Here is an 18,022-nt window from a genome sequence, read left to right as displayed (position 1 = left end):
GATTCAGCTTGCCCTCTAGGGAGAGAGCAATTAAGCAACCGATGGGGCCACAATGCCAAACCTTGCACATTATGAAACAGTTTCTGAGGGAAGAAGGAAGCAGACATATTCTTAAAAGGGTGCCTAGAGGAGGATAGAACACATTCTCAACTTCTCCAGGGCAACAGGAGGGGAGAGCAGATACTCAGCAGGAGGGAAGAGCAGGATACTCAGGCAGAGTGAGAGCAGGATACTCAGGCAGGAGGGGAGAGCCAGGATACTTCAGCAGTAGGGACGAGAACGCTCCACCAGCGACAGCCATGCTGATGAATGATAGTACTTTGGTAAGATGAGTGTCCTCATTAATATTCATTAGCCACTGATGTACACAACAAGCCAACTTGATTGAGCTAGTATATAATAAGCAAGATAAGACTGACTACCAAAACTGTGGTGTTTTTATAGGCAGCACTGTGGATGGCTGTTGAGGGTTGGGACTGAGAAAGAGAGACACATGACGAGATAACTTACAGTCAGGAGCGACGAGAGCGAAATACACACTACAGTCACAAGAGAGGACTCACCTGGTTAAACTCCTCCCACGAGTTGTCGTCCAAAGTGGCCTTAGTCCCCTGACTGCCATCATCTCTGCCGCGGTAATAGAAGATGGGCCTTTTGGGTGTGAAATGGATTGGGACTGCTGGATTCCTGTGATAAGCAGCAGCCTCTCCTCAGGCTCCAGAACCCCCCCCCCCGCGCTGCACTGCTGCGCCTCCCTCGCAGGCTCGCGCCCCACCACCACGCTGCATGGCTCTCCCATTATGTGCTTGGTGGAACACCTTAATCCACCAGGGTGGTCCCTCTCCCTTGGGCGCGCGCAAAGCCCTCTACGCCAGCCATGCCTGCTTACATGGGCGTCTCTTAAGCTGTCTCACTGGCACCGCCACCGCTCTTAGACTCCATCCAGCCAAGAAGTTTCCCACTAAACCACCACGCTGCCATGGCTCATCCCATTATGTGCTTGGTGGAACACCTTATCCACCAGGGTGGTCCCTCTCCCTGGGCCCCAGCCAGCAGCCTCCTTACAGGGGGCACCGCCACCGCTGCTCTCCAAAAGCCTACATCCGCCCGCCCATCTTACAGCAGGGGCACAAACTCCCAAAGTACCGTGACCAGCAGAGGGCATAGCTGACCTCTGAACCAACTCTCATAGCCAAATCCTAACTTCAGACTTGCATGTGATGGAACTCTTATTGAGTGGTCCATGATTTTGCTGGTCAAAGTTCAAGTTATGTGTACCGATCAAGTTAGGAGGGCAAGTATACAAACAGTATACAGAACACATCATATTCATCACCTTATCTTACATGAATGAATCCCTCTGACAGGGCCATTTAAGCCTCTTTCAGCTMCGAGCTCTAACCTGTTGATGAGTGTGTTGTTATAGAGGACAGGGCTGAGGTCCAGTCCATCTATGAGCCTGTCGTCTGGAACACTGAGGCCAGCCACAGACAGACTGGTGCTGWACAGATCCATCACAGTCCCCAGCTGTTGGCTCACCTGGAGATGGGAGAAAGAATTGGAATTCAAATCCAGATAGAATCACATTGTCTATGGGTGCTGACATGAAAGTTTAACAGCGATTGTTGTAGGAAGTTAGATGGCTTGCATGGGCATCCATACGTACCAGATCGATGCACTAACTAATCAATTTAATTACAAATACTAAAACTTTGTTCCCCAAATTACAACACTTTATTTGCTTTAATCAATTAATATCCTGTCAAAATGCTTGAGCGTCTCCTCCAAAGCTGCGGTGAGTGTCCATGTCAGGACCCTGAACAGKGAAACGCGGCAGCCTTGTGAAGCGCAGTGATCAGAGCAGGGCTGGGGAGTAGAGAGAACTTCTCAGAGCAGAGTGATCCACACTACTGGGAGGCTGTGATACACCAGAAGCCCGCAGAGACACCAAAGGATCCCTCTCCATGCATGAAACCCAACACGACAGCACAATGGCCAACAGTGTGCACGCGCCCCCTATGAAAGCCCACCATTTCAGCGGATTGGGTGGAGTGGGGGTGGGGTGAGTCCTGATGATGCATTTCTTCAGTCTCCTCTATAATCTGCGCTCGCAGGTTTATTATAAACCTCACAAACGCCTCTGTAAATTAGGAGAAAAAGGGGAGTGAGGAGAAAGAGGGAAGATGAGGCCCGGGCTAGCGCTAGCTGTTTTATCTCCCTTCCACAGTCCCTGTGAAAAGCTTTATTTTATTTATAAACTTTGAACTATTTTCAGATAAAATGCAATTTTTTCACTGTCATCCTTGATCTTCCATTCCATTCTCTCCTGAGCAGCCCTTTGAGGGAGACGGCACGCTCACAATCAGATAGTGCTATCAGCCCAGAGCAGCTGCGCCGCCATGCTCCTATCAGCTGCCTGCACACACTACCAAAATGAATTCCTTTTTCTCCCGCAGCCACTGCACCAGCCAGAAAGGGCCCTGCAACACATTCCGTTATCTGCACTCTCACGCTTAACACACACACACACAACGTTAAAAAAACAAGAGAAATCAAAAAGGATAATTAATGAAGTTGACTACCAGGTAGCACAGACAACCCTAAATCCTCAACCAAAAAACGCTAACCATTTTTTTTTTTAAAGTCTAAATAGTTGAGAGAGACCATTTCATTATCTCCCATTTATACTTTTCTCTCCATTCTGTATATTTCTTTCTGTATTTACTKTTTTTGCCAGCCTTTTGTCTGTGTGGTTCTAGGTTAAACCCTGGTGGTAGTTATCTGACYTGGCAGACCTGCTATCCCTGTCTAACGCACTCAGGCTCCGTGTCTCCCAGCTGATAAACACAACAAAAGGGATTGTGATGGTGGCAGCAGCAGCAGCAGTGTTGGGGGAAAAGCCCTCCCTTTCCCCCCTCCATCCCAGCCAGCCAGCCTCATCCCAACGTGGCCCCTCAGTCACCGGGGGAATGTGAACCTGTGCCCGGCTCCCGCCGTCAACCTCATCTCTCTCATTCCAACACATCTCCCAAAACTCTCTCTGTCCCTCAATATTAACAACTAACACTTTCATTAGTGCTATGTGGAGTACAGTCARGATGGCATGCTAGGTTTATCTACAAACTGATGAACTTGTTTTGTTACTTTAATCTATCTGTGCAATAAGACTGTGGCGTTCACACAGATTGTAATGGAGTCTTCTGCCTCTGTTGAAGATTATTTTAATGAGTGTGAGAATGTTAGAAGATAACTTTACCTAGCCTAAACTGAAACTGGACCAACCAAACCTATGACTCCTATCAGTGTGTCAGCTTCGTCAATGATGAGTTGATATGATATATGTATAATAGCTGTAGTTTTTAACCTGAAAACACGTTTAATCTGAAACGATTTAGAGTAGGCCTTGTTAATGTTTGCTGGTCCCCGTACCAACAATCCTCCTAATAAAAGCGATGTGGCACYCGTGGCTGTTCATTATTCGCAGCATTTATGTTTAGGGCTTATGAAACTTTTCAATGTGCCGATGAACAGAGAGATTTCAGCGSCGCACAAAAGAACAGAGGGGGAAATCATCTCTTTGGCCATCCTCCCCAACAGCAGGGAGATGAAACGAAACCCATACAACAAAGCTGCTTTGTCAAATGAGCTAGTCCCATGTATTCCTGCCCAATCCACAGACTAAAGCCACAGATGGCTTTCGGCAGGGTTCCCCAACTGGCGGCCCGCGGACCAAATTTATTATTATAATTTTTTTTATTGTTGAACATAAAAAGACTGTAAAAACCCCAACAAATCAGCTCCAAGTGATTTTAATTTTGGAAATCTGTTCGAGTATTCCCACGCACAATAGAGAGATGTATGAGATCGTATAGAAATGTAAGCAAGGTTTGAAATTATTATGTTTTAGTCAAATATTATATCCGTTTGGGCTTCTTGCGGTCAATTTGCCGTCTAGAAATGATTTGTAATTATGTTCCGGCCCRCTGACCATTCTCTCAAGACAAAATCGTCCTGCGGCTGAATCTAGTCGATGATCCCTGTTCATCAGCATAACAGCGGTGCCTCATTCACGATACTCTGTTCTCAGAATTGTTTCATCTGCAGTKATTTCTCTAGTTAACCCACCAGCAGGTGCTACAGACAAACGTACATAGAGGTTGGGCTGTCATGGCACTGCACCAGCACACCAAAGACCCTGCATACAAAACCCTCCCTACCTCCCTGGCACTGCCATCTTTTCCAGAACCATCCCTGTGGAGCACTGCACCGGGTGCACCCTTCCCTCTCTTCTCCCAACCACCCCTTTACTTTTTTTTCTGTCCTTTATCCTGTGCGCCTGGCATATTCAGATACAGAAGCCCTCATTACAGCTCAATCCAACCTCAGCAAACACACAAACAGATTAGCCGCTTAAGATGCTCCCAATCCCCCTCTCCCTCGCCACTCTGCAGCGCTATCAGGCCACAGCACACCCCTCCGATATGAGCCGGGGGCAGGGCTTACTTCAGCCTACAGACTGCTTCCTCCGCTCACTCCTCCKAAAAAATCCCTCTGCGCCACAGCCCCGTGTCACAGCTGCCCCTAATACAATTAAAAGTCATTTGCAAAACGCACAGGCTTAGCGGATCAGGGGGAAAGTCTTCCTCACAGGCTCACAGAGGAGGAAGACAGGAAGGGGGGGGGGGCTAAGAAGATGAACCTTGCCACCTCAAAAAGTATTTGAAAAAAGTCCCCCCTTGCACACACATCCACACGCGCGGACACCCACACATTCAAACAAACAAAAAACGGTGTGTTTGCGTTTGCAATGCCAGCACCTGAGGAGAGATGAMGTGTGATGATGTTGAGGACATTGATACACAAATCGAAACAAAGAACTACAATGATATGAGAGAGACGATTACTGAAATGACTAATTGTAATTACTTTCTAATGTGGTACCTGCTTGAAAACCCAGCTGCTTACAGACAGATAGCACTACAGTGACTCACAGCTGTGTMTAAATACCAGGAGATGTTCCCCAACTCCAGACAAGTAGAACACCTAGAACATATCTAGAACACCTGGAACCTGGAGATGTTCCGGACAGGTAGAACAGAGAGAAAGAGAGAGTTCTCACCGTGCCTGCTGGGATGTGTCCAGGCCACCAGGCGATGGCAGGTTCCCTCATTCCACCCTCAAACGTAGTTTCTTTCCCACAGAGAAACGGGCCGTTACTGCCACCTCAGGGGACAGAAACACATCACTCACACACTAAGCACCATGATAAAAGAGATTACTAAAACAACTTACGTTATACACAACTGAAAGGAGCCCCAAACAAAGAAAATACCCACACATACTASTCATAGACATAAGAGTACATTACTCACATCTATCCATACAGGCGTGTATACAAGAACTGTAAGAAAGCAGCATGGAATTGCATTTGTTGGTATCATGAGTTGAGAGACTAAATCATGGTGTGCAGATCTTACTCTGCTTGGGGCCGGACATCACTGCGGCCCCGTTGTCCGAGGTGAAGAACACAAAGGTGTCCTTGTCGATGCCCAGAGCACGCAGCCAGGCCAGCATCTGTCCAACACTGTAGTCCAGCTCCATCACTGCATCACCGTACCTGCAGTACACACACACACACACACACACACACACGTCATTCAAACTACAGTATCTCAGGAACTTCAAATGACCAATCCCAACTCACCACAGACAGACAGGTATGTGTAGGCACTAGGGCTAGGCAAACCCATCAACCAAGCTACATTATTCTAGAAAACATGGAGGTAAATTAGGTATTTACTATAAAACATTTGGTATTTAGCAACAAGAGTTTTCACACAAAAAAACATGGACTAAAAGCCTGTTGGAAAAAAATGGAAAAGCATTCCATCTCAGTGTGAGCCACCTATCCCAGGCACCTGGCTAACACTTTTCATCTCTGATCCATTTCTCTGTCAACAAAAACCTCATTTGGCATTCTGAAGAAATGCCTGCTTAGTGAGGCCTGAGTATTCACCGAGACTGAGAGGAATACTAAGTGACCTGCGCCCAGACGAGCAACACATCCCTTTACCCTCACCACTAACACAGAGGGGCAAAGGGGTGTGAAAAATCTACATTAAATTGACAATATCCTTAGAGCAGGAAACAGGTTTTTTCTTCTCTTCATTATTACAATATTTTTCTCATTTCGATTTTGAATCTTCATGTTGATACCGTGATTCTGTTCTTCCAAGTGGCATCTAATTCCACTCACGTTTCCAGGTGTGAGATGAGAGATTGATCACCAAGTAGAATACGCAGTGGCTCATGCTAATGACTTTCCCCACCCTGTAACACTGCTGCAGGCACAGCTCATCCACTTCACACATTCACAAAGCCCCTAAATCAATGGACTAACACCCAGAGATCCAAGCAGAGTTTTAAAACAACAAGCCAGTTTGGTAAACACTGTACAAAAACAGAAATACTGTACCGGGGTAGAAAATCGTCAAGAGAAATGTACTAATTAGGTCCTATAATAGCCAGATCAACAAAGCCAGCAATGATACAGGTTAATAACCAAGAGGGTGTCCAAACTCTCTGCTCTGGGAGAAACTCTCCATGCTTTGTCAGAAACACATCACATGTCTCTGTGTAAGACTTTGCAGCTAAGTGTCATTTTCTAGATGTGGCTTTATTATTGACATTTTATGATTGTAGCGTCAAGTGTTGTGATCCTACCGCCCCCTCTGGCTCTTCCCCAGGAACTGTTTTGAAGCGTAGACCGGAGCATGCGTAGCGTCTGCTGCCCAGTAGAGAAAAAATGGCCGCTGGGCCATGTTTTGGTGAAATATGAAGTCAAGGCCCTCCTGGAAGGAAAGAAATTAGATTATAGRCTGCTATCAGACAAGACACCACCCAGAAAATTCACTACAAAACTGACAGAGAACAGTAGTGTAATGGGAACATTTAAGATTAATAAAGTTAATATTCAGTGAAAAGTAATTAACACAATGCTTAGCATATTATAATTTTTCCCTTTATATAATACACATGATTTCCAGTGTTCTATTTGGGACACTCATTTGTGTACGGGTTGATGGGTCACTAGACTTGATACTGAATGTTATGGATTGTTCTCGTATCTGTTCATGGTGATTGACGCCAGACTGGAGGTACAAGGACAGACYATATGGATTGTTATTCTATTCTSTGACACTGTGCGATTCTGTAGCAGCTGATGTTGTGACTTCCTACCTGCCTCTCTGTGTTTACAGAACATTGGTGCTGTGAGATTAGAATATAAGGGCGGGTAGGGCATGCTTAGAGAAGGGCATGCTTAGAGAAGGGCATGCTTAGAGAAGGGCAGTTTGACATTTTCTCCGCGTCTGTGCTGGAGTTGTCTCCCTGTGGTAACTGGTAATTAAACTGGATTGATTTTGACTGACTAAATCAATGACTGGTCTCCTTTTCCTTCACCTGGAAATTCCTATAACAAGTAGTATTTGTAAGGAAGAACTGGGACGGACGTCTGCCACTCAATCACTTTACCTCCAAGTAGATTTGTGTAAGGTTAGATTCCCCAGTTTTCTTATCGATCCCAAACTCCTCATAGTATCTAGAAAACAAATGTAGTTCATTAGTTTCCATGTCATCTACATAAGTACAATAGTRATTAGTTATCAATAGGACAATCCYTTTTATTCCAAAATCCCAGCAGCAGACTTTGAGAAGCCCGTCCTCCCAGGCTGTGATTAGAGGGGAGTTWAGAGAAGCAGATTTGAGAAGTCTCTGAAGAGCAGGGGAACTGTTATGAGATAGTACTGAAGCGTGGAGCGGTAGACGCAGCAGCGCCCGCCGTCTCTCTCATGCTCGGGCTGTTCCAGGTGTCCTCACACACCGCCAACGCAACCTGCCGTCTCCTGGGTGCGTGTGTGTGCGTCTGTCCAGGCTCAGGCACGCTATGCTGATTAAACCCACGGCTAAGCGCAAAAAGCGCCCGCCTGCTAGCGCCAATGACCCTGAATACACATATGGCTGTTTTGGGGAAAACAAATGGGCGGAAAATGGAATACACAAGCGCAGCTGGTACAGAGAAGAGTAAAAAAAACTATCCTCATTCAGAGGAGCAGCCAGCCGAGCCAAACACTGAAAGAGTCCGGGAGAGAGGATTTTTATGTTTTCTGTTCTGTGTGAGTGAGTGAGTGAGTGAGAGTAAGAGTGTGTGCAGGGTGTGTGTGTGTGTGTATACCTTCCCACCATCTGAGAGTTGTTATAGACCGGGACATTAGGCCTGTCGCTGCTGTTGTAGGGACCGAAGTGGCAGTTTGGAGCACCAAACCATTCATCAAAACCATGCTCCAGAGGTAGGTGGTGAGCTCTGTGGCCAAGATGCCTTAGGCCAGGAAAAATGATGGGGGAAGGAGAAACACAGAATTAGAATTGTCACTATTGTTACCACTTCAAATGAGATAAAAATGAATGGTGCCCACCACTTGCCGATGATCTTGTTGACGTAACCTTTCTTCTTCAGTACCTGTGGTAATAGAATTTCATCCTTTGAGATCCCTCCTACTATCTCCTGGGGTGTGTAGGCTGCAAAGGTTCAGTGTCACATTAATTTGTGTGGCAAAGCAGCAAGGAAAATAAACTCAAAGAGAGAGAGCTCACCATTCCTGGCATGGGCATTGGTGGATAGAATCCATTTCTAACTGGTAATCGTCCTGTCAGAAGTGAAGCTCTGGCTAAGGAATAATAGGATAAGAGACATCAACATCAGTTTTGATAAACAATTTAAATGATCAGCTGAATGCGTAGTTAAAGTGGGAGAGCCGCATGTGGATTTTACATAAAGTTCCACAGTATATAACTAGTTAGATCCGGGTTAAGCAAGTATTTTATCAAGAATCAGTGTGGCTTGGCAGGGTCGTGTTTCATAGGACAGATGGCTCTCGACCTTCGCCTCTCCCGAGTCCGTACGGGAGTTGCAGCGATGGTATAAGACTATCACTACCAATTGGATATCACGAAATCGGGGAGAAAAAAGGGGGGGGGGGGAATGAATTAAATAATAAAGAAATAAAAGGGGAAAAATAACAAAAAGACTAATAAAAAAAAGTATTTGCAAAGCTGTCATCAAAGCAAAGGGTGGCTACTTTGAATCTAAAATATTAAATATATTTTGATTTGTTTATACATGATTCCATGTGTGTTATTTCATAGTTTTAATGTCTTCACTATTATTCTACAATGTAGAAAATACACTGCTCAAAAAAATAAAAAGAACACTTAAACAACCACAATGTAACTACAAGTCAATCACACTTCTGTGAAATCAAACTGTCCACTTAGGAAGCAACACTGATTGACAATAAATTTCACATGCTGTTGTGCAAATGGAATAGACAAAAGGTGGAAATAGGCAATTAGCAAGACACCCCCAATAAAGGAGTGGGTTCTGCAGGTGGTGACCACAGACCACTTCTCAGTTCCTATGCTTCCTGGCTGATGTTTTGGTCACTTTTGAATGCTGGCGGTGCTTTCACTCTAGTGGTAGCATGAGACGGAGCTACAACCCACCACAAGTGGCTCAGGTAGTGCAGCTCATCCAGGATGGCACATCAATGCGAGCTGTTGGCAAGAAGGTTTGCTGTGTCTTGTCAGCGTAGTGTCCAGAGCATGAGGCGCTACCAGGAGACAGGCCCAGTTACATCAGGAGCACGTGTGAGGAGCCTAGGAGGGCAACAACCCAGCAGCAGGACCGCTACCTCCGCCTTTGTGCAAGGAGGAGCACTGCCAGAGCCCTGCAAAATGACCTCCAGCAGGCCACAAATGTGCATGTGTCAGCATATGGTCTCACAAGGGGTCTGAGGATCTCATCTCGGTACCTAATGGCAGTCAGGCTACCTCTGGCGATCACATGGAGGGCTGTGTCCAAACTTTTGACTGGTACTGTATGTATGAACCAAGTTGAGCTTTGCATTTGGGTTTTGCGTCAGGCTATATTTTCAAATAAATATATATACACTACCGTTCAAAAGTTTGGGGTCACTTAGAATTGTCCTTTTAATTTTATTTTTAAGAAAACACTTTTTTTGTCCATTAAAATAACATCAAATTGATCAGAAATGCAGTGAAGACATTGTTAATGTTGTAAATGACTATTGCAGCTGGAAACGGCTGATTTTTAATGGGATATCTACATATGCGTACAGAAGCCCATTATCAGCAACCATCACTCTTGTGTTCCAATGGCACATTGTGTTAGCTAATCCAAGTTGATCCTTTTAAAAGGCTAATAGATCATTAGAAAACCCTTTTGCAGTTATGTTAACACAGCTGAAAACTGTTGTCCTGATTAAAGAAGCAATAAAACTAGCCTTCTTTAGACTAGTTGAGTATCTGGAGCATCAGCATTTGTGGGTTGGATTACAGGCTCAAAATGGCCAGAAACAAAGACCTTTCTTCTGAAACTCATCAGTCTATTCTTGTTCTGAGAAATGAAGGCAATTCCATGCAAAWAATTGAAGATCTCGTACAACGCGGTGTACTACTCCCTTCACAGAACAGCGCAAACTGGCCCTAACCAGAATGGAAAGAGGAGTGGGAGGCCCCGGTGCACAACTGAGCAAGAGGACAAGTACATTAGAGTGTCTAGTTTGAGAAACAGATGCCTCACAAGTCCTCAACTAGCAGCTTCATTAAATAGTACCCGTAAAACACCAGTCTCAACGTCAACAGTGAAGAGCCAACTCCAGGATGTTGGCCTTCTAGGCAGAGTTCCTCTGTCCAATGTCTGTGTTCTTTTGCCCATCTTAAGGTTTTCTTTTTATTGGCCAGTCTGAGATATGGCTTTTTCTTTACAACTCTGCCTAGAAGGCCAGCATCCTGGAGTCGCCACTTCACTGTTGATGTTGAGACTGGTGTTTTGCGGGTACTATTTAATAAAGCTGCCAGTTGAGGACTTGTGAGGCATCTGTTTCTCAAACTAGACACTCTAATGTACTTGCCTCTTGCTCAGTTGTGCACCGGGGCCTCCCATTCCTCTTTCCATTCTGTTTAGAGCCAGTGTACGCTGCTCTGTGAAGGGACTAGTACACAGCGTTGTACGAGATCTTCAGTTTCTTAGCAATTTCTTGCATGGAATAGCCTTCATTTCTCAGAACAAGAATAGACTGACGAGTTTCAGAAGAAAGTTATTTGTTTCTGGCCATTTTGAGCCTGTAATCGAACCCACAAATGCTGATAATCCAGATACTCAACTAGTCTAAAGATGGACAGTTTTATTGCTTCTTTAAAATCAGGACAACAGTTTTCAGCTGTGCTAACATAATCGCAAAAGGGTTTTCTAATGATCAATTAGCCTTTTAAAATGATCAACTTGGATTAGCTAACACAATGTGCCATTGAAACGCAGGAGTGATGGTTGCTGATAATGGGCCCCTGTAAACCAATTTAGATATTCCATTAAAAATCTGCCGTTTCCAGCTACAATAGTCATTTACAACATTAACAATGTCTACACTGCATTTCTGATCAATTTGATGTTATTTTAATGGACAAAAATAGTGTTTTCTTAAAAATAAAAATTAAAGACAATTCTAAGTGACCCCAAACTTTTGAACGGTAGTGTATATGGGAGCTCACCCTGGATATTGTGATTAAGTCACGTACCATTTCAGTATATGATTACATTTCTAATTAACATTCAGTGTCTGAATCCTCTAATACCCTCTCCGTGGCATTAATAAAAAATAGCCAGGTATGATGCACTTGGCTTCCTTCAGGCACTCACATCACACACACATGTGAGATAAGCAATTGATTAGGTCTTATTTGCTTAAATATTAATTAGAAAAAAGAAAAGGGTCGATCTATTTTGCATAACACGTTTATTCAAATTCCCAAATTAGGTATAATTAGCATATTTCAATAGTGTATTATCCCTATTAGCATAATGAGTCTTCTCCCCTCTATCACCCAGACACACACAGCTTAGGCTTCTGATGTATGCGTCACATTGTTTCAAAAGGCTTTTGAAGGATGCCTGCACCTACCACCAACCTCTCACCCAAATCCCACTTACCATCACTGCAACTATTCCTCTCAATAATATTGTAATTGTCATTGTAATTGTCATCATTGATTGTTGCACTGACAGTCAGGTTCTTATGCATGTGGTGCCAATTCCTATCCAGAATTGGTACCACACTAGCTATTCAGACTATGAATTCCTTCTGTCTTTATAATCAGTGTAATGTTTTTATATCTATGAATTCAAGAATTGGTATTTTAATAAAGTATGACATGTATGTAGCTGACACTCACATGGAGAGCAGAGAGGGTTAGCTGTGTAGAAGTTGGGGAACAGCATCCCCTGTGCAGCCATGGAGTCAAGGTTTGGTGTCTCCTTGGAGGGCTGGCCAAACACTCCCAAATCTCCCCAGCCCATCTAAAAACATTAGAGGAACAAGCTGTCAAATGTTAGTGGATCATCATGCTTTGATAAGCAGACTTTACATTAGAACACAACATCTCAAATAGAGTTGGAGAGAAATGGTAACCATTTCCTGACAGAGACCAAATACAAAGCCTATGTTGGCATGCTGTGTATTATTGTATGTCAATATATGTCAAGTATATGTGGTATATAATCAGAGAGGACACAGCCAGTCATGTCAGCATTCCATTTGAGTAATCATGCCACAGGTTTTCGAGATTATAAAAGTTCGTTTTTCAAGTCTCATCCCCCAAAAGTAACACTCCCCAAACAAAAAATACATCAACATCTTACGTCATCCATAAGAATGATGATAATGTTCGGAGTCGACTTGTTTGAAGGAGTATCTGCCCAAAAACAACATATTAAACTACAAAACAATATCAAAGTTTGAATTAGACAGACATCCATTGCACAAAGCAAGACGACGAAAGCGATGAGGAAGTGTCACATGATAACACATTCAGGAAGCACATGACGATTTCTCATTGTTTGCTTTCACGAGCTTTTTTAGCGCAACACTTGCGCATATTCAAGTGGGTGAAGCTGACTTTACTAKCCGATGTAGACACGCTTAAAAACACAAGTCCCGTTATTTTCCATGAACAGTTACAGAAAATTACGGGAGAAATTGAAGTTATCTGACTTGTCTTTAGCTAGCACACACAGTCACGTGATACGTCTTGGCAGGCACAGCAGACATCATTCCAAGATGGCGGTCTGTGTCGCTGTCATCGCTAAAGAGGTAACATGAAACAAGAATGCTATTTACCTCGACATTTGATGGAATGTAATTTGCATTTTTTTTTTTATGCATTAGCCTCCAATGGGAAAGGGGGATACCTAGTCAGTTGTACGACTGAATGCATTCAACTGAAACGTGTCTTCCGCATTTAACCCAACCCCTCTACGAACCTGAGTGGTGACTGTGATGCTATAAGGCTAGGTAGTAGCTAGCCAGCTGGGCTAACTAGTTAGTTAGCTAAATTGATTATGGTTTATTTAGAACTGACTAGCTAGTTAGTAGCCTATGTCGTAGGGTTCACTTGAGAGATAAGCATACAATAATAATGCATCAAGTCAGACTTTAGGTTAAAGGTTCAGACGTAGCTCGCTATTCGTATTCAATTCATATGCAGATCAGTGCTGTCCTTCAATCTTGGTCCAAACCAAAGGTTGAGTTTTTTTTAAATTCTAGCCCAACACACCCAATGTTAACAAACTAGCTCATCATTAAGCCCTCAGGTGTGTTATTGGGTTGGAACAAAAGATTGCACACCCTCAACCTGTGGTCCAGCACCATATACATTCTATCTGCAAGTATTTGGCCAGTTTAACTTTTGTGATGAATTGAGGTTTTATTATGGAAGGTTGCACTAATTAATTCCCTATTCTGTTAGAATTATCCTCTGTTCATCCGAAGTGTACCCGTACAGAATGAACTGAAGTTCCACTACACAGTGCATACCTCTCTGGATGTGGTGGAAGAGAAGATTTCAGCAGTCGGCAAAGCTATGGCAGACCAGAGAGAGCTTTACCTTGGGTTGCTGTACCCAACAGAGGACTACAAAGTGTATCCTTCTCACTTGATAAAATTGTATATTACACTCCTGTCTGCATCATGTTTTTTCTCCTATCAAATTGAATGTATACTCCTTTACCAACATACCAGATATGGCTATGTGACAAACTCCAAGGTGAAGTTTGTCATTGTCGTGGACTCGTCAAACACGTCTCTGCGGGACAATGAGATTAGAAGTGTAAGTCAACCCCTGACTGTATGGTTCTCTTAATGGCTTTCTGGGGATCTGATTTTGATGAAACTACTTGACACAGTTATTCTTTCCTTCAGATGTTCAGAAAGCTACATAACTCATTTACTGATGTGATGTGCAACCCATTCTATAATCCTGGAGACACCATTCAGTCTAAGTAAGCTATCCCCACTAAAACTGTTAATTATGTAATGGTGTATATCAAAATTGCTATAATCATTGATTTCCACCTTTTTTCTCCAGGGCCTTTGACAGCATTGTGTCTGCAATGATGGTGCAAGCTAGCTGATATTGTCCTCCTGAACATCTGTACATAATTTCTTTAACATCTGTACATAATTTCCTGAAACTCTTTACATGTTGCCTCGTGTATAACAGTGAAATAAACTATGTCCATCAGAACCTCCATTTCAAAGAAGCACTATCAAGTGTAATTCATTTATTCATTTCTAAAGCAAAAGATGTTTGACAAATTATATACAGCCATAAACATTGCTTCAAGTACATAGCAACAACTCAATCTCTCAAACTGCCAATTGCATGTCAATATAGTTACAAAAGAAAGCCAATCACACCCCAAATGTTATCATTTGTTTGGTGTTTTACAACAACTATACTTACAAGCTCGATAGCCACACACCAACAAAATGAGTGATCTGATCAAAACATCCTTAAAAAAAAAAAGTATCTGACATGGCAAATGGCTGTGCATTCAAAAAGTTATTGGGGTAAATAATGGCACAGAAACTGCTCAAGAAATAAAATAACACCATAGGCACAATCTTTAACTGTATTAAGCAGCAAAACAAGGCTGGCCTCATCCATTTCCCCTACAATAAGAGGACAAAATGGCCATTGCAAAGTCTGTCTTGTTAGGATTAAGTTGCAATAACTTTTTATAGAGGCTGTTAACAAAAGTTGCCATATGAATTAATTCAATGAGGTTGAAATCTGCTTTTCTCTCGATTTCTGCCCATTAACATGCATTGAAAATAATTTGCAAATGAGTCGAGTAGACGAGCAAGTCACGATTTCCTGAAATTCTCATTCCATGTTGATATCAAACAATCACTTGAATCCAGGTGTGATTCAGTAGTGTTGCTGCGGGTGCATGTGTCCACTGTGCCCTGGCCCCGAGTGGTCAGTCGGTGGGGTTATGAGGAGAAGGCATGGGTGTCGTTTAGGGCCCTGCTCACGGTGCTCAGGAACCCCCCAGTGTCTCTTCCCAGCTGGGGGCCCGTAGGGGTGTGGTGAGACTGACCTGGCAGGGCCAGTATTGTAGCGGAACCTGCCTTGTTGATACCCATTGTATCTGGGTGGGTGGAAACCTCGCCCCCTGGATCGAGCACCTCTGTGAATCCCCCGGTCTGTGGTGCTGATTCCTGGCATGTTGGTCCTTTTAGGCAATACCTGCAATGCAAAGGCCACAGAAACAACCTACTAAAAGACCTGGAATCATAATTTACAATTAACAGGAAAACTTAATTCTGCTCAATTTATTCATGAATGTGCAACTTTATCAATCAAGTGTGTTTTGAGTTTAGAATTCAGGTTTCCCTTCCTACTAACCTTTATGACTCTGTCTCTGAATACCGTCTCATCCAGGCTCATGGCAGTCTGCACTGAGTCCCTGTCATGGAACTCAATATATGCAAAACTGGGAGAAAGAAAGTTGTTAACTTATACACAATCACATACTCAAATTGTTAACAGAACATACAAAATGTCCAAGAAACAAATAAAACGGTGCATAAACCATGTAATTGGACTTTGCATTGAAACTGAGGTCCCACATGATGGGATGGATAGTTAACCTCACCCCTTGGGATGGCCAGAGAATTTGTCACAAAGGATGGTTACTCTGTTGACAGGACCACAGCCATTGAAATGGATCTCCAACTCATCTGCAGTGGCACCATACTCCACCTGTTCATTTCCATATAATATCATGAGTCTATGCATGAGGACCCTCAGTTACTGTGTGGATATCGTATCAAATATGAATTGTGTATAACTTGACATGAATGCAAAATGTAGACATTAATAAAAAAAATAAACCTTACATTCCCCACATAGACAGATCTGTTGTCAGCATCTATCCTTTCCTCATGGGTCATTGTATAGAACATTCCTGCTGTTTTGAACAGAAGAGAACACTGGAGCATATTGCACACGACTGAAATTGAAAGACATCAAACACAAAGCAACTATTTACAACACCACCAAGAGGAACTGAGGACTACTTAGATGTATTTATCAAGAGGAGTTTGCAAGACGACAGCCCCATTCCATCGGAAGAAGGGACAACCTGAAATAGAGGCTGCCGGGCCTTGGGCAATGATAAAACCCTTCTGGAACGCTGCGGCTCACTGCTCGTCTCATTGGGCAATGATGAGGCTCATGTGAGCCACACCGTGGCAGGCCAGCCCAGCAGATGGGSTCAGGTGTGGGCCAGCTGGCTAGGCTGAACTGGAGCTCAGCTGAACAGGAGCTCACCTGCCTGGATCTGTCTCTCTGTTGCCTCATACTGCACTGCTCTCAGCCGCTCCTCCTCCTCCATCTCTTGCACCCGTGCCTTGATGGCTTCAAGCTCCTATATGGAATGGGAAATGCCAAAACATCTGAAATACGCATTGTCATAAGGGGTAGTGTAGGAATATGCAGTATGAGACAATTTCTTAACTTTCAGACAACATAAAAACATGTCTGAAATGTATGAGATGAGCGCCTTGAGGTTTCGGATGCATAGAATCTCAGTGGCCTATTTGAACAGCTGTTTTAAGTTGTTGTTTGAGGACGCAATTATATTGTTCAGAACCACACTTGCTGCTGCCACATTACGCAGGCGCGCCCCAGTGGATGGATATATTGTGGCAAGATAATGCAGTTTAAACCTACAAAACTGTCATATCAATCAGGTAACATAGGTGGAACATAGACGTAGCATGTGTGCTGCAGTAATAATACAATAGGCTACCTGGAATATCCTTTGACCCTACGTTGTTATGTAGCCTACAATCAATTGCGCATTCAAGAAAGAAAAAAAACAGTAGGCTAGCCTACAATTTGTATCACGCAAGGCCGAATGCAATTATCTTGTTTTCTTACATACCGGGTCCTCCATGTAATGATCTCCCGCGAGCTCGCCTTCTATGTACATATCTTGCCTTTGCTCCGCCATATTCAGTGCTCAACAGCAGACACCAAACCCATGCCCGCAGACGCCACTTCAATCCCCGCGACGTCGCTCTCTTGTAGCCAGTCCAGTGTAGAAGACTCCAATGCAATCGATGTTTTTTTTTATCACTTCTCCGATTTGAATAAGGTTAATAAATGTAGCCTGTATACGGAAATTTGTTTGGATTAAATAAAAAATATCTTCCCGCGGACGGAATCTACCCACGCCCTTGTCAATAGTGGTTGCTTACCTGTCTGTCAAATATGACGAGAGGAAATGTCAATTAATTATCACATGGTTGTGGGCTCGCCCCATCAGTTGTTGGATTGGCATTTTAGGAAAATAAATCTATAAGGTATCAATTTATTTTCATAAATGCAAATAAATGCATTCTCGTGTGGTTTCAATACGAACTGCTATTGATTACAATGTCAGGTCAGGATAAGGGGACTTGTCCAAATGCTGCCCGTACACCACTGTCCCCCTCTATGGACTATGTGTAATATAATGAAAATAACAGTAAAAAGCCTGTTGTGGTCTTTGTCTATGATTTACGTTCATCTTAACCTAACGGTTGATTTCTGACCC

General features: G+C 43.5%; 3 protein-coding genes across 4 annotated transcripts in view; 1 reads left to right on the top strand and 2 right to left on the bottom strand.

Moving 5' to 3' along the window:
• LOC111969099 (N-acetylgalactosamine-6-sulfatase) overlaps positions 1–12,949 on the bottom strand; it is a 22,537-nt gene extending 9,588 nt beyond the window's left edge. The window contains 11 exon segments of the mRNA XM_024137512.2: positions 1,403–1,539; positions 5,120–5,223; positions 5,478–5,617; positions 6,724–6,851; positions 7,534–7,600; positions 8,234–8,377; positions 8,475–8,577; positions 8,653–8,676; positions 8,679–8,726; positions 12,310–12,433; positions 12,776–12,949. Of these exon segments, the coding sequence (XP_023993280.1) occupies positions 1,403–1,539; positions 5,120–5,223; positions 5,478–5,617; positions 6,724–6,851; positions 7,534–7,600; positions 8,234–8,377; positions 8,475–8,577; positions 8,653–8,676; positions 8,679–8,726; positions 12,310–12,433; positions 12,776–12,892 (1,136 nt within the window). The 5' untranslated portion in view covers positions 12,893–12,949.
• Positions 12,950–13,034: 85 nt separating this feature from the next.
• On the top strand, positions 13,035–14,674 carry LOC112070099 (trafficking protein particle complex subunit 2-like protein). The gene is made up of 5 exons (XM_024137510.2): positions 13,035–13,226; positions 13,882–14,054; positions 14,154–14,241; positions 14,334–14,413; positions 14,500–14,674. The coding sequence occupies exons 1-5, from the start codon at positions 13,083–13,085 to the stop codon at positions 14,543–14,545; spliced, it is 531 nt and encodes a 176-aa protein (XP_023993278.1). The 5' UTR covers positions 13,035–13,082; the 3' UTR covers positions 14,546–14,674.
• A 6-nt stretch (positions 14,675–14,680) lies between these two features.
• Positions 14,681–17,777, bottom strand: LOC112070098 (embryonic polyadenylate-binding protein 2-B). Of its 2 annotated transcripts, XM_024137508.2 has the most exons (7): positions 17,685–17,777; positions 17,369–17,596; positions 16,753–16,849; positions 16,320–16,390; positions 16,076–16,182; positions 15,826–15,913; positions 14,681–15,666 (listed from the first exon to the last, which is right to left on the bottom strand). In XM_024137508.2, exons 2-7 carry the CDS (start codon positions 17,435–17,437, stop codon positions 15,346–15,348), a joined length of 753 nt encoding a protein of 250 aa, XP_023993276.1. In that variant the 5' UTR covers positions 17,438–17,596; positions 17,685–17,777; the 3' UTR covers positions 14,681–15,345. The 2 variants fall into 2 exon arrangements, with proteins under 2 accessions (XP_023993276.1, XP_023993277.1); XM_024137509.1 differs by lacking the exon at positions 17,685–17,777 and having other exon boundaries at positions 16,320–16,387; positions 17,369–17,678.
• Between the last annotated feature and the right edge of the window lie 245 nt (positions 17,778–18,022).

This window comes from Salvelinus sp. IW2-2015, unplaced genomic scaffold (assembly GCF_002910315.2).
Source record: "Salvelinus sp. IW2-2015 unplaced genomic scaffold, ASM291031v2 Un_scaffold1218, whole genome shotgun sequence".
Taxonomy (NCBI): domain Eukaryota; kingdom Metazoa; phylum Chordata; class Actinopteri; order Salmoniformes; family Salmonidae; genus Salvelinus; species Salvelinus sp. IW2-2015.
Note: the sequence above shows the minus strand (reverse complement) of the source record. Positions and strands in the feature narration are given on the sequence as shown.

What these genes read in the sequence shown, in the direction of transcription:
- LOC112070099 (XM_024137510.2), top strand. Translation starts at nt 13,083, where the DNA reads ATGAACAGTTACAGAAAATTACGGGAGAAATTGAAGTTATCTGACTTG. An exon ending in TCGCTGTCATCGCTAAAGAG is followed by an intron (nt 13,227 to 13,881) that starts GTAACATGAAAC and finishes CTATTCTGTTAG; the next exon opens with AATTATCCTCTGTTCATCCG. An exon ending in GGAGACACCATTCAGTCTAA is followed by an intron (nt 14,414 to 14,499) that starts GTAAGCTATCCC and finishes TTTTTTCTCCAG; the next exon opens with GGCCTTTGACAGCATTGTGT.
- LOC112070098 (XM_024137508.2), bottom strand. Translation starts at nt 17,437, where the DNA reads ATGGCGGAGCAAAGGCAAGATATGTACATAGAAGGCGAGCTCGCGGGA. An exon ending in GATCTGTCTATGTGGGGAAT is followed by an intron (nt 16,183 to 16,319) that starts GTAAGGTTTATT and finishes GGAAATGAACAG; the next exon opens with GTGGAGTATGGTGCCACTGC. An exon ending in TCAGAGACAGAGTCATAAAG is followed by an intron (nt 15,667 to 15,825) that starts GTTAGTAGGAAG and finishes TTTGCATTGCAG; the next exon opens with GTATTGCCTAAAAGGACCAA.